The 14,541-nt window shown below is 39.0% G+C and overlaps 1 protein-coding gene across 3 annotated transcripts in view; it reads left to right on the plus strand.

Annotated features, from left to right (window-relative positions):
• The window catches only part of cadm1b (cell adhesion molecule 1b), a 137,297-nt gene extending 133,411 nt beyond the window's left edge, over nucleotides 1–3,886 (plus strand). For 2 of the 3 annotated variants that reach the window (XM_076734597.1, XM_076734598.1), the window contains 2 exons: nucleotides 747–875; nucleotides 1,024–1,289. In XM_076734597.1, coding sequence (XP_076590712.1) covers nucleotides 747–875; nucleotides 1,024–1,142 — 248 coding nt within the window. In that variant the 3' untranslated portion in view covers nucleotides 1,143–1,289. Of the gene's footprint in view, nucleotides 1–746; nucleotides 876–1,023 lie in introns of all 3 variants that reach the window. The other variant, XM_076734596.1, reaches the window with a different exon arrangement.
• Nucleotides 3,887–14,541: the final 10,655 nt, after the last annotated feature.

The raw sequence follows: 14,541 nt of genomic DNA on the forward strand, positions 1-14,541 counted from the left end.
CTGTGTGCTCTGTCTGCTCTGTGCAACTTCATGCAGCTTCTGTCAGAAATAGCCTAGGTTCATCTTATAAGGAGAGCAGAGAGCAGCTTCTGAAACACGCATCTGGTGGAATCATAAGCATTGTCTAGAATCAGCTCTGGTGGCAGCGTTGTAGCCATGCATGTGTATTTCCCAAAAAGTGTTCAACTATTCCTTTAAATGTAATACGCAAACAGATTTTGTAGACTTAAATGGGTTTTGAATTTGGATTGTTTCATGGACAATGGAACAAAATACGGTCCATAAAGCTGGAAAGCAAATGAGTGAGGAAGAAGTGAACAAATTAAACATTTTAATTAGTAAAATGCCTCATTCTGGGTATTATAAAGCTGAGCTATTTGCAGAATTTGTCAGTAAGTAAGAATTACATGGTTTAATAGCATATTTATGGGATGTTTAGTTCCAAATTGTGAACCGTGAACCATCCTCCATGGACCACCTTGTGCCATCATATCATCTCATTTTTACTGGTAAACAGCATAAGCTGGCATTTTTCTCAACAGCCTTTTCAAGTGTTTCCTCTGCGATCGGGTCATGCTAAAATGCTTTGAGAGAAAACAAACCAATTTAGTTTATTTTGGCAGCTTAATGATTTAATGGCCACAGCCTCCAGTGTGGTCCACGTCTGTCTGAAGGTATTAGCTTTGTGACTGGCTGAGAGGGTTTACTGATCATGAAATTATTTACGGTTATTGTCCTGTTTTCAGACTCCAGAGCCGGCGAGGGGGCACCACAGAAAATTGACCACGCTGTCATCGGAGGAGTGGTTGCTGTGGTGATGTTTGCCATCCTCTGTGCACTCATTGTTCTTGGTCGATACTTTGCACGACACAAAGGTAAAGCACCGCCAGTGCAATCATACTTGATCATGAACCCATCTTAGAGTTCAAGTGTTTTTTTGTTGCAAGTGAAGAGCAATAGGATTGAAGTGCACGAGGGGATGAGGAGGAGGTGTGTGGCTAATTTGTCTGTACACTTTTGCAGGAACTTACTTTACACATGAAGCCAAAGGGGCGGACGACGCGGCCGACGCTGACACGGCCATCATCAACGCGGAGGGGGGACACAACAACACAGACGAGAAGAAGGAGTACTATATTTAAACTGGACAGGCCAGGAGAGACGGGTGGGGATGCTGGTGGTGTAGGTGCTGTAGGAGCATTATGTCTAACCCCGATTGGTTGCGAGAAGGCTTGGGGGCGGGGAGGGCGAGATTGAAAGAGGAAAAGAAGAAAGTGGAAAGTAGGACTGGCATGGCCAAGTGGTAAGAAGAGGCGCTGCTGGGTCTCCTATCCGACCCTTCCTGGACTGCTGGGGCTTATTCTGTACAGTTCAATTATTTTACAGACAATTTTGTGCCTTGTTCTATTTCTTTTGTTTCTTTTGTTGTTTTGTTTCCCCCTTCACACGCTTGTTGGATCGGATTTTTTTCCCCATGTACTCCACCTGATCCTTTGTTGCTTTTGGCTTTCGGAGGAGATTAAATGGGCCTGGTGTTTGTCTATGTGTGCTGTGGCTAGCTTTTAGCTCATGTACCCAGATCTGAGGAGCCAGCTCATCTACACTTTTTTTTTTTTTTTTTTTTTTTTTTTTGAGTAATCTCCAGAGTTCTGTAACTGGAGCACAGTGTCAACACATTTCTCCCTGCTGGGTCAAAGTCCAACAATCCCCTGCAAATTCACCACATTCCCCCCCACACATGCAGGTCTGATTGGTTTCGACATATTTTGCTCACCCCCTTTGAGGTCAGGTTCACCGTGTTGATTATTAATGTAACAATTGTGAGTAATCATGCTCATTATGGAATGTATTTGTTCCTGAAAGTGAAGTAGGAGTTAAGTATCATTTCACAACAAACTGCAAAGTGCAACTGGTCCCTCGTTGGTATCAAGAAAACATCTGATGATTAGTAGATGTGAGGTCAGTTTCGTATTTGATTAGGGTATTGTGGAGTCCGGTCTAAGACATCCTGACAGCTGTAATGTGCCATGATATAGGGTTAAAGTTTCTGTAGAGAAAATCAGAACTACTTCTTTTGTCAAACTCTGTATCAGGCTTCACGTGACAACAGTAAACCAACAACAGCAGATAACATTTACAGTTATCTTTTTTTTTCTTTTTTGTGGTCATTAGCATTTGACTTAGAAATAGAAATCTTAAAGGAATAGTTTGTCATTTTAGGAAATACGCTCATACACCTGAGTGTCATTTTTACATTGATAAAACATGTTAATGAGTGAACTTTAGAAGTGCTTGTGGGTAGATTTGTTACCTTGGACAGAGCCAGGCTAGCTGTTTCCCCCTGTTTCCAGTCTTTGTGCTAAGCTAAGCTAACTGTCCGCTGGCTGAAACTTTACGTTTTGCGTGCAGACATGAGAGTGGTATAAATCGTCTCTCAAGTTAACTCAAGCAAATAAGTGCATTTCCAAAAATCTATCAAAACTATTCCTTTAAAAACATCACATGTATCTAGAATGATTTTAGCCACTATTTTTGTGTAAACTCTTCTCTTTTAATCATCCATGTGATGGATGGACCAAAAACATGGCAGAAAATGTTGCTCTAGTACAGAGTCAAAAGACTTCATATCTGTTGGTTTTGGGGTCAAACTTTGAGTGTACAAACTCTAAAGTACCTAAAAGAGCAACTGGTCCTGCTGCATTGATCATAAAATGTTATTAAAATGTATTATTTTTTAGATTTTTGTACAACCTGCTTCATGCGCTTTTGGTTTAAACATGAAATTCCTGACATTTTCACACCACCCACATGGTCGACCCTGGACCAAATATGATAATTACGTGAGTGTGCATATGTACAGTGAATATTACTTGTATACAACAAAGGCTGAAAGTCCACTGTGCTGAGTGCTCCTCTCTAGATATGAGATTTTTTTTTTTTTTTTTAAAAAGTCTGATAATACAGTATATTGACCATCTAACTGGAAATGCTTCAAGGACATTTGTTATTTCAGTTTCCAAGGTTTTTATCTTTTTATTTAATTGTACTGTGTTAAAGGGAAGAAAGAATGTTCCACTTTCAAAGGCAAAGTTTGTATAAGGTATCAAGGTGTGTCTGTGTGAATACCCATAGCAAGTGAAAAATACATTTTCAGTGCTTATTTCCTGGCTTAGAAATCCTTGCTCCACATACTTTTTTGCCCTTGCCCATACACGAGTAAAAAGACATTCAATCACTGCAAACATGAATCAGTTATATTTCCTCGCTGTCTGTACAGCCGTTTTACCTTTGGGCAGTCTTTGATAACTTGTAAGGGCTCTCGGCCTTACAAGTTATCAAAGATTTGCGTAGAGCTTTAGACTTGGTTTGGGAAAGATCATTTTCTTAGCATCGTCCTGCAGCCTCAAACCTTCACACAGGAGCCGTCCACTGTTACAAATTTATTTATTTTTTCACCAACTCGAATCAGACGGCCCTACGCTCGCGGACAGAGTCGCAGTGTGCACACCACGCATGCTTTATGCTTCTCACTCTGTCACAGCTAATTAGTGAGTGATTTCATTGTTTTGCCTGAGTACGAAAAAAAACTGTAAATGTATTATGAAAAAGGATAACCACTGCCTTAAACCCACCTCTTGATACTTACCATTATAAAGGAAAAGACTGAAGGACTTAATTTAGTGCCTTCTTTGATTTTGAGGCATATGATTAGTATCCTGCAGTATCCTCATGTCCACTCTTACAGTATATCTTGTATATTTCTGTCCTTTCTAACGTACAGGGACAATACTGATACACGTTGCCTGTATTCACACACCATAGACTTGCATCACGATTAGGACCTGGAGCAGAAAAAAAAAGCTGGAATGAGTTTTCGACGTTGATTAAAAAAAAAAAAAAAAAAAAAAAAGTATTTCTTTGTTCATCAGGGTGGTGTGGCAGCTTCCACTGACTAGAATGTCGTATGCCAGGATGTAGTTTTTATTGTCTTAATTAGTGATCGCAAAAACAATTTTAATTTGGTCATAATTATTTTCTCTGCTTCACTTCATTTGTTATTTATTTGGATATCTTCAAGGACAAGGCTCAGTAGTAATGTCAGAGAGGAATACAGTACTAAAAGCTATAATAAGCTACAATAAAAGTACATTTTTCTGGATTTTAGAGTTTTGGTGTCATGGAAACCGTTCCGTGCATGACAATTTCTATTTTGAGGTTTGCTATTTGTCTTAAACGGTTATAAAGTGACTGCTGCTTTTAATTGAGCAACATAAAAAGATTGTCAGAAGTGTCATTCAAATCCAGCTTTTTTATTTAAATACTTGATATTTAGTATGTTTGTTTTCACTCTCTCAGGTTCATGAGTGTTAATAGTTCTGTTTTTGCATCTCAGGTAGAATGCAAATTTAAAGGCCCCAAGTATATACTGTAGTACCACAGCTATTCAAGAAGTGAAGAAATCACAAGATGTACATGTTTTTTCTCATTTGTACATGTTTATGTGTTCTTAATATGGTGCACTGTTACAGTGAACGTTGAATATTATTTTGCATAGACCTAGTTCACAAAGAAAAAACTAGATTTGTTAAGCAGACGAAAATGATGTACAGTCAGTGTTAACAAAATCACAATGATGTTCATGAAACTTCTTCTTCTCCTTCTTCTTCTTCTTCTTCTTCTTCCACCGTAACACTTTGCTTATACTGTATCGGTTATTTAGTAATTATAGGATGTGACCACAGACAGTCAATCAAGCATCTGTTTGCATTCAGTCGATTCATGCATACATTTCCACAGATGAAAAGATGGTGTATTTACTGTGACATGAAGTTTTCTGAATGATCTGTAACATGTCTTGGATATTTGGATGAAACTCATGTTTAAAGCCTGGGGGGAGGTGGGGTTGGGGGTTGGGGTGGGTGGGGTTGTTTTATTACCCCGAAATGGTTGTTTCTGTTGTTGAATCCTAAATTTCTCTCTGTACCCAGGTGACATTTTTCTTTTGTGTAGTGAAGAGGATGTTTCTCATATGACCATGCATATTTTGTATTGGTTGACACCAACATTTTTACAAAAGAAAAAAAAAAATCAGAGTACTTGTCTTAATAAAAAGATATCAATGTTTAAAGCGTCGGCCTGTTGTGACTTGATCCCAAAGAAAAAAAGAATAAACGTGGCTTCACTTTGTAGTCCCGTCCTGCTCAGAGACGCAGACGGCAAAATTCATTAACTTGCATTTGTTGTCATATTCACTCCGCCTGTTCAGCGTGCTGAATACATTAGCCGGAGCGAACCTGTTCGCTTCCTCCTGAGCTGCTGATACTTGTCAAACTCCCAAAGAAGAAACATCTTGAGTTGAGGGGGGAAAATACTGTGCCGACATAGATTCGATGTGGGTGAGCAGCAGCAGCGGCAGCAATCTGAGCTCCCATCAGTGAGTGACACATGCGCTGTGGTGCAGATAGAGGCGAGGAACGCTTTAAATGACACGATGAGTGACACCGAGAGGCTCCGGGGCCCCTGTTAAGGTTTCCGGCTGAACACGTGGATGTTAGTGATTCGACAAATTGATAGGCATTTTCAGGAACAAGACCTAGTTCATAACCATAAGCAGTCATTCTGTCATCATCATTCTGTCAGTGCCACCATTTCCCATTACTTTAAGTGATCCATCCCAGGTAAAGGTCAATAACATTATTCAAACTTTAATGGGAATAGTTTAGCCTTAGAAACCAGCCACTTTCCTCCCTTGCTCATACACTCATTGAAATATAATGCCGCCCTCGAGGAACATTCAATACCTGCCTATTGATTTTTTTTTAAACTTGACAAATTATGGGATTTTCTCTATATTTCTTAATTATTTGGACGATAAAGTCTTGAATTGAAACCATCTGAATTAAAAGCAGGTATAAGCGTTTGCCGCTCGGCTGTGCCAGCTGTCAGTGCATCATGAGTGCATGAATGTGGAAGGGTGATGTTTCAGTTAGACGCCGCTAATCCCATTTAAATGTTCAGTTTTAATTTGGAATGACATGTTTAAGTGTAATTAGCACAATGGGGAAATTGAGAGTGAACGAATGTCTGAGCATGGCTTGTTTAGTTGGCTAATTGATTGATTGAGATTGATGGCATGTAGGACTTGGCTTGGCTGAGGTATAATTAAATGATGTGGGAATAAATAGTGGGTGAACAAAGGAAAACGCAACAGGCTCTGTCTGCATACTTACTATATCTCTCCTCTATGTCGCCCTGTTGAGCACAAACACTCTTAGGTCTTGTATAATGCTTATTTACGTATTTATTGGCTGATTTAGTTATTAACAACAGGACAAATCCCTCTAGCATGCCAATTTGTAAACTACATTTTTAGTCCTTACAGCTCAAGGGCTTTTTATGCCTCTATTAATTTTTTCAGCATATTTTAGACCATTTTATATATAAGGTAAAAAAAGCCTCCACCTGACATTAAAAATGCATGATGAGTGTAAACAGAGAAATGGTTTGTACAGTGTTTCACCATTGCTTTGGCTCAATTTTGCAAAACTCTGCACACACAAAAATTGTACTTTGGCCCGATAGATATTTATTTCAGAACACTGTTTACACCACACTATTGATTACATGAAAGTGGATATTGTTATGATAAGTAGTTCATACATTTGAACTGTAAAGGCTTAGCTTGGTCTGGTTGATTTTGCATTTGGACTTCCACCTCAAGCTGGACGTACCAACCATTTCAACTGTGCATCTATTACTTAAAGCTATTCACCAATTATCCATTACTTTTAGGTAATTATTTCAGCTATTTATCCTGTTTATACTGCCTGTACAGAAATGAATACCCCAGGAGGTAGTTGGGAAGCACTAATGTAGAGAAATTACTTGAGAACACTTGTGTTTCATTTACATAATGAATGTGCTCTATTACTGTAAATATAGATGATACAGAATGACTTTACACTTCAGGAAATCCTGCAGTCACACACGGCATTCCTCCTCTGCATCTGTTTACTTCTTCTGTTGTGTATCAGCCACAAAGTTTCACAAGTGCCCTTGAAGTTTTCCATCACTTTCCATCAGTCATGTTAGATACAGTCATACTGTGGTGCTGGAGAGCGTATGACATTACAGTCAACCACAGTTTGCTCTAATGCAACAGTCAATGCATTGCAACAATTTCACAGTACGTAAAACAAAGGAAATTGCATGTATTTTTCCTTCGCTCCACCACTGCTGCACAATTATGCTGCAATGATGCTCAGCTGAGAAATGTTAAAATGAGGACAAATACTTGCTATTACATGTTGATTATGCGCGCTTGGTAATACACGCTAGCACTTGTGCTAACATGAGGTGACTGAGCATGTGATTTAGTGTACAGCAAATTATGTTTAAAGGTAGGAATTCAGCAAGTCAGTTTTAAGGTTTACACACGGTGAAAGCTGAGCCAAAGCAATTGGGAAACGCTGTAAGAGAAGCTCACATGCGGGGACAAAGAAGCCTGGAAACTAATCCCAATCCGACAAACTCAAACGAGCTGAAGCGAAAACACCATCTGACTTCTTTTGGATCTTCAAAGTGTCTTCTATATATAACTATTACTGTTTGGGGGGGAAATGCTAAGTCGTTTTCCATGAAACAGATGAGCTAGTTGTTTCAAACAATGATGAAGGACAAGCACCTGAAGCCTGTGATAACCACAACACAATTATCTCCGACTGCTACAGTATGACCCAGAGAAATCTGCATTAATTAAATCACACACAACCAGCCTCTTAATCCTGTGTGAAAGTGTCAGGGAGAAGAGACGTGTGTTTGTGAGGTGATTAACTCCTAAACCTGAAAGATGCTGTGAACAGCACTATAGGCTCTAATGTCAGCGATGTTGCTGCTTGATGTTTAATACTCTGATACTTAATCAGAGATTGATGTTTACCAGAGGGGGGAAATGTGCTGGATGTTGATTTGGAAGTTTTAGGTGCGATTAATTAGAAAAAGCTATGAAGAAAAAAAAAATAGGTTCGTCTTACCCTTCTCTACTCAAAACAAAAAAAGGTTAAGTGTTTCAGACAGGAAATCTGTAATTATCTGATGAGCCTAAGCTTCAAGCTGCATCCTCTGAAGTTCCCTCAACCAAATCTCAAGGTGACTCCTTTCTGCAGACGCAAAAAGACAAGTTTTCTTTTGCCAAATGGATGTTCCACTTCATAGCCACCACCCAGATACAATAAGCAGGGCAAACATTTCCCAATCTTCTCCTCTTATCTTCTCTTCTGCTGCATCTGCATGTAATCTTTCGATCATATTTAGCATTGTTGATGCATAATTAATTTTCATTTAAAGTAGATTTTTAATTTGAAACACCCAGATAGCTGGTCCTGATTGTCTTTTTGAGATAGCCGTAAAAATGCTATTGTTGCATTACAAGTTTATTTAGTCATCCAGCTTCCTTCTGATACACTGCAACGCCTCAATGGATGTTTTCTCACTTATGTTTTGTGTGAGTGTTTCTGTTGTCTGCATATAAAAGTGTTCTATTTTTGTGGGACAGCCTGTTACAGTCTTAAAAAAAAATGTCTGTACACAGCCTTGAAGTCAGTCACAGGGAGCCTTAGTGAGTCGCTTAGTTGCTGCAGGAACATTGCCACCTCAATAATTTATCACTCTGAGTCTATTTTCACTTATTAAATTAATCAGTTAGGTAATTAAAAGTTACATGTTTTAATTAAATTGGCATTGAATTCAAACACTGGGAAAGAAGGGCATCATGGGATAAAGTTCATCAGCTTGAATGAGCTTGAACTTAATTTCACTTCCATTTCGGAAGATGTGGATAAGTTAAAAAAAAAAAAAATTATCTGTTTCGTGCTCTGTAAGCATTGCAGTCAGTCTCTTTTGAAAGAAGAGCTGAAGATAGTAACACAATGCACCGCCTGACAAAGACAGAGCAGCGACTGCAGAGCAGTCAGTTGATTAAAAGAAAAGGTCGGAAGGCTCAGCCAAACTATCAGATACCTAAGTTATATAAAACTGTATTATTAATAAGTCTCACAGATCTTGCAGAAAACCTTAAAAACACTTAGATGGGCTAATTTTCTTTGTTTAGATGAAGTAAAGAAGCAGGAAAACCACATCAATGCCAAAAAAAGAGAGAAAAGCTAGTTTAAAAATTTATCTTGAATTAAACGTACTAAAATATGCATTTTAAAGGTAGTTCAACCGCATGAAATCACATTAATTTCACTGCAGGCAGAGGCTACGCAGCTAAGCTAGGCTGTTAGCTATCCGCTTTCCGTTTTCCTCAGAGACCGTCAACTACCAAAAACACAGGACATGTTACATTTTTTTTCCACATTTCCACAAAAAATCAGTAAAGACCATTTTAGAAAAAAAATTTGCAAAAGCCTTCAAAACATTAAAGCAAGCATTAAAATATGTGATTTAAACATAGCTTGATCATGTGAAATCACCTGAATTCCTCTGGAGTCAGAGGCTACAATGCTAAGCTAGGATTTAGCTAGGACTAATTGTTTAAGATTTGGCTACCTTGTTATTTATGTGGTTTAACAATTATTAAATTACTTCAACAACTTATGTTGGATAATCAAAATTGTTCTTTCAAATCTATGAAACAGGAGAAAATGGGTATGTTTGAGCTAATGTTTATCTCACCAGCTAGCTTTAGCTTTAGCTAGCTGGAGTGCAGTCACTGCAGCTCAGTTTTATTTATTTATTTTTCCATTTTTAGCCAAAAAATAACATATTTCTAATTTTAAAGGTTAGGTAAGATGCCAAAAGTCTCGTTACTGTGTTTTGGCTTTGTAGACCAGCCCAGATCCAGAAAGAGTGGATATAGAGGTTTACAGACAAATACAGAGAAATGTTTGGTATTCATTTCATTTGTTCAGCTGTGCAAAGGATTCCGTTTTTGCTTGGTAAAACAATGCTGAGCAGAGCTGTTTATCCAGTTTGTCTGTGTGGTCATCTCTGCACATCTACACTGAGTTTACGTTCACACAACAGTTCAGATTGTACACATGCAGAGAGAGAGAGAAACCACAACGAGATGAGGAAAGCCATCATCTAGAGCATAATTCTTGTGCTATCACTGGGTATTCATTTTAAGACATGAAAGCCTGAGCCTGAGATGTAGTAAGTACCCAGTGTTAGCGCACTCTTACCATGTCATTGTGATGTGAACAAAAGAAAACTCAGCAAGTGAAACAAGAAAAATGTGTACAGAAAGGAACAAAAGAGACAAGTTAATGGAAACAAGATGGAACACACTTCTCTACAATGGTTAATTAGTATTTTGAGGAATAGTAGTAGTACTAAGAATATTGTTTTATTCATAGAATTTTATTTTAGGCCTTGAGTGATTATAACAAATGTGGGGATGAACAACGTGCTTCAATTATGTCGATAATTGCCTTTAAACACATCATTAGGTCCTTCAAGACAGTCACTTCCTGCTCCACACGCTAAAGGTTTGTTTTGCTCATTTTTTTTTGTTTTTTTGTTTTGTAGGAATTTGCTGTATTTCTGTGTGAAGCTGATCTCTGTCTGCATTATTTACTTCTAATTAATAGCAAAAGAGGTTTGTTATTGAAGCTCAGTGAACCGTCTGTTGACGTCTATTAGAGCATTAATTCATAAGACGAAGGCTGGGAAACGAGCTCAACACAAACTTTATTTTTATCATTCAACTAATGAAGAAAATGAAACATAGACAACACAATGGGGTTGTAATGTAATTAGTTTACTTTTAACCATGTGACCTGTTACATGCGTGTGCAAAGGACCTCCTGCTGAAACCTTAACAAGTACTTTTTTTAGGAAACATTTCCACCTCCACCTAAAGCACATATGATTTAGTCCAATTTAAAAAGGGCATGTCAGAAAGATAAATTATATCCGAGCATGCTTTGTTTCTTAAAAAAATTAAACTGAGGTCTTAAATGCATAAATTAAATATTTGTGAAATTACAGAAGGTGGAGCCTGAAGCAAGTGAGGCTCCCTGTTCTGGTCCGTTAATTGACTGCATGGATTTAATTGCTTTTCTGCTCAGGCTGAAGTTTCCTTTCTATCGTAGCATTTTCATACCCTGACTATCACATGTGGGTGCGATTTTACCAGTCTGACCACCGCCAGTGAGCATTTAGTGTGACCATCTGATAGTTACACTAAATGCTCAGTGATCCAGATCTTTTTAAATGATAACGCCCACTCTCTGTCACCTGTTGACTGTCTTTTGTTCAGATTTCCTCATTAGTGATGCCTTATGGTTTTAAATTTTGCAAAATTCAAAATCATCGAACTGTTTTCAGCCCAGTGGAGCTCTGTCACAAAATAACAGATGTATCATTTACATGTAAATGCCCCCAAATGGACTGACATGGCTGGAGCTTATTCAACTGGTGGTTACCTTTTGAGCCAACTGTAATGCCTGGGATAATTACATTCTGTTTCTCAGGCTATTATTCATCAGTTAAAGGTCAAGAGCATTATATGCAACACAAACTGAGCCTTGCATTGTATGGGCCAGCAGCGCACGGTCGTCTAGTTGCTTGCATGTGAATGTCAAATTAAAAAAACTGAGCCCTAATAGGCAGCCATTACTGCAAGTGAGGAGCCATTGTGTAAACCTGAGGTCTAATCACTTATTCAATCACTAAGCATTGCGTCCCTGCTCTCCTCCACTGCTCGCACTAAAAAAAGGCTGATTTTGTATTTCAAAAACCATGGATACACTTGAATAAAATATATATTTCTGCCCATAGCTGGGGCCTAATTGGTTATCTGAAGTACTAACAAGGTTCTCTTGGTTGCCGTAATTAAATTAGAAGCCATTGTCATGTTAACTAGGTAATTAAGTCAGCCATAGATGATCTTTCTTTCTCTTATCAGTGGCAACACTACATCTTATAACACGTTTTGGAAGGATACAAGCACACAGGTAACTATGGCACAGAAGGCAGCGGCGTCTCCTAACCCAACAATCAGTGAGCTGTTGAAAAGATAACAAGAACGTGCCTAAAAGTAGAAACTGCCATCTACTTGTTCAGCTCCTGTGAAACTCATCTCCTAACCATCAACACGGAGGACAATGTGGCACGGAGCCAGCATGGCAGAGTGCAGATCAGACTTTTACTCTGTCACATGAACAAGGAGAAGCACCAAAAAAAAAAATGTAGCTGTAGCTTGTAATAAGTTGCGGAGCTGCTTTATGTGTTCACCAAAACATCTATTTTAAGGCACAATTTCAGGCCATCACACAGTGCCATCTATACACCCTGGCAGCATTTTAAAAGAAAATACTTCTTAATACATATTCACAAGAGGGGGAAAAAAAATCAACCCATATTTAGACTGATATGACTTCCAAAATAAGCCCCAGCAGGATTCATATCTTTTTAAGGGAAGTTTTTAGAAGTAGAGCCTTCCACTGCACCATTTTACTATTTAAATATGCTCTGCACTTCACAGTCAAGATCCATCAAAGAAACAACGAGGAAGTGTACATTCATAAAGTTCCAATAATGTTTTGTAATGGAACATTACACTGCAATGAACAACCAAAAATGGTTCTTTATGGAGCCACTAAAGTGCCGTGAACCAGAGAAACACAGCTCCTGCCATGTGCTATATCACTAATAGATCTGCAGACTGCAGCCACAGTGAGAACCATTAAGGATTAAATTGTTCCTCTGGAATGTAAAGGGTCTATAAGACACATTTTTGTTCAATTCTATAGAGTCATCTCCTCAAGTGTGCAGGGCAACTATTACCCCGCCGATCACCTGCCCCTGGAGAGGTGACAATCCTTTCACCTTGCAGCTGCTGGTGTTTGGCACCACACACCTCACACATCCCGTCCCAGCATCTGGGCGACACCAGATGTTCCTGAATAAATTCTCATACAGGTGAAAGTTCCTTCCCTTTGCAGTTGAACCTGAACTTGCGCAACATTTCTTCCAATTCAGCGCCATCGAGACACACACACTCACATGCTCAGATATGTCTCACTTTTCAAACCTTCGCTGCAGTGAGGGGAGGTGAAAACCTAGAGGGAGGCACACTGGAAAGGCTTTTTTTTTTTTACTCCACTCATTTCATTTGCCCCCTGCTGAAAAATAAGACTTTAACCTGATCCTGAAAGGTAGCATGTCTGAAATGCATCACAATGTCCAAAAAGCAGATGGCTGTCTAGCAGGGCAACAATTCTTTTTCTGAAACGCTGAATAATACATGCATATCTTGCTGTGATCCAGCGAATTCAATAGCCTATAGAAAAGGATTGCTCCCAACGTAAACCATTTTGCAAGAGGCCGTTCTCTTTCCTCAGGTCCAGTCTCCCATAAATAATTTGCCTTCAACCTTCACATGCATAAAAATTGCAACTTGTTGGTTATGAGAGAGAACAGTGAGGATGCACTTTGAATGCCAATGTGGCGATGAATAAACAATGGCTCGCTGCTCCAGGAGCAATGCAGAGCTGCCAGGAGACATTGCTTTGAATCCACAGGCTCTCTTAATGGTCTTTGCCACAGACCAAGCCTTTCAGTCAGCTGTGAATGGGAGGCTGTTTTGATCTGAGGGGGAACACTTTAATAATTTCTAACAAAGCAACAATTCCCAAGGCACTTTGGACAACCTTGGCCGATTCCCTCTGATTATCCTCCAGCCACTCAACTCACTTTAAACTGTGACTGAATGGGCTTTCTAAAGCAGCAAGCTTAAGTTACGTGAGGAATAGCCTCATATTTGTTTTCAGAGCATGTAAGCTACAGCTGAGGCCACTACTATACTCAACTGGAGGGATCTGAATAAATGTTTTGACATCAAATCGAGGTAGTTCTTATAATAGCCTGCACTAAAACTTCAAAAGCAATGCAAGCAATAAAATAGTCAGGACCCTCTGCAATATTTCTGAACAGATATAAGGTATCTTAGAAGCAAATCAAAGATCTCCCCACAATGCAGCTGGAGACTTGTCATTTCTGCAGTGCTATAGTGCCACCTGGTGGTGAGTAAAAGCCTCAATGGGACTGCAAGCATTCCAACAAATGTAGCTCCCAACCTGGTGGTCAGCTCACAAGATGACAAATGACACAATTATTTTACTTGTTTTCTGACTTTTTTTTCCAGTGGTGTACCAGATAATCTGACCTCTTAAGGCCTCCAGAAATATTAAAATCAAACAATCTGAGATGGGAGAGTGACTCTGTTCACTAGCCTCCTCATGTATTAGCTTACGTCTGAGGAAACACAGAGACACCCAGTTTCTTTAGAAGATAATAAGCCGGCAATGTTTTAAGCCAGAAGGTCAAATAAAAACACTTACCGCTGTTCTGGAGGTTTTTCCAGAATCCAAAAAGACCATTTGAGGAGGAAAAGTTGCACCTCTGGTTCCAGATCAAAGATGGCAGCCCGTCAACTACCTGGGTAGGAAACAGAATCGCAGCTTGGGAAATTGGTTAAAGTTGGTCTTTATCATGTAACAGATGGAATATTTTTTCATCCATATTGTTTAGATT

The sequence above is a fragment of the Chaetodon auriga genome, chromosome 7 (genome assembly GCF_051107435.1).
Source record: "Chaetodon auriga isolate fChaAug3 chromosome 7, fChaAug3.hap1, whole genome shotgun sequence".
NCBI lineage: Eukaryota > Metazoa > Chordata > Actinopteri > Chaetodontiformes > Chaetodontidae > Chaetodon > Chaetodon auriga.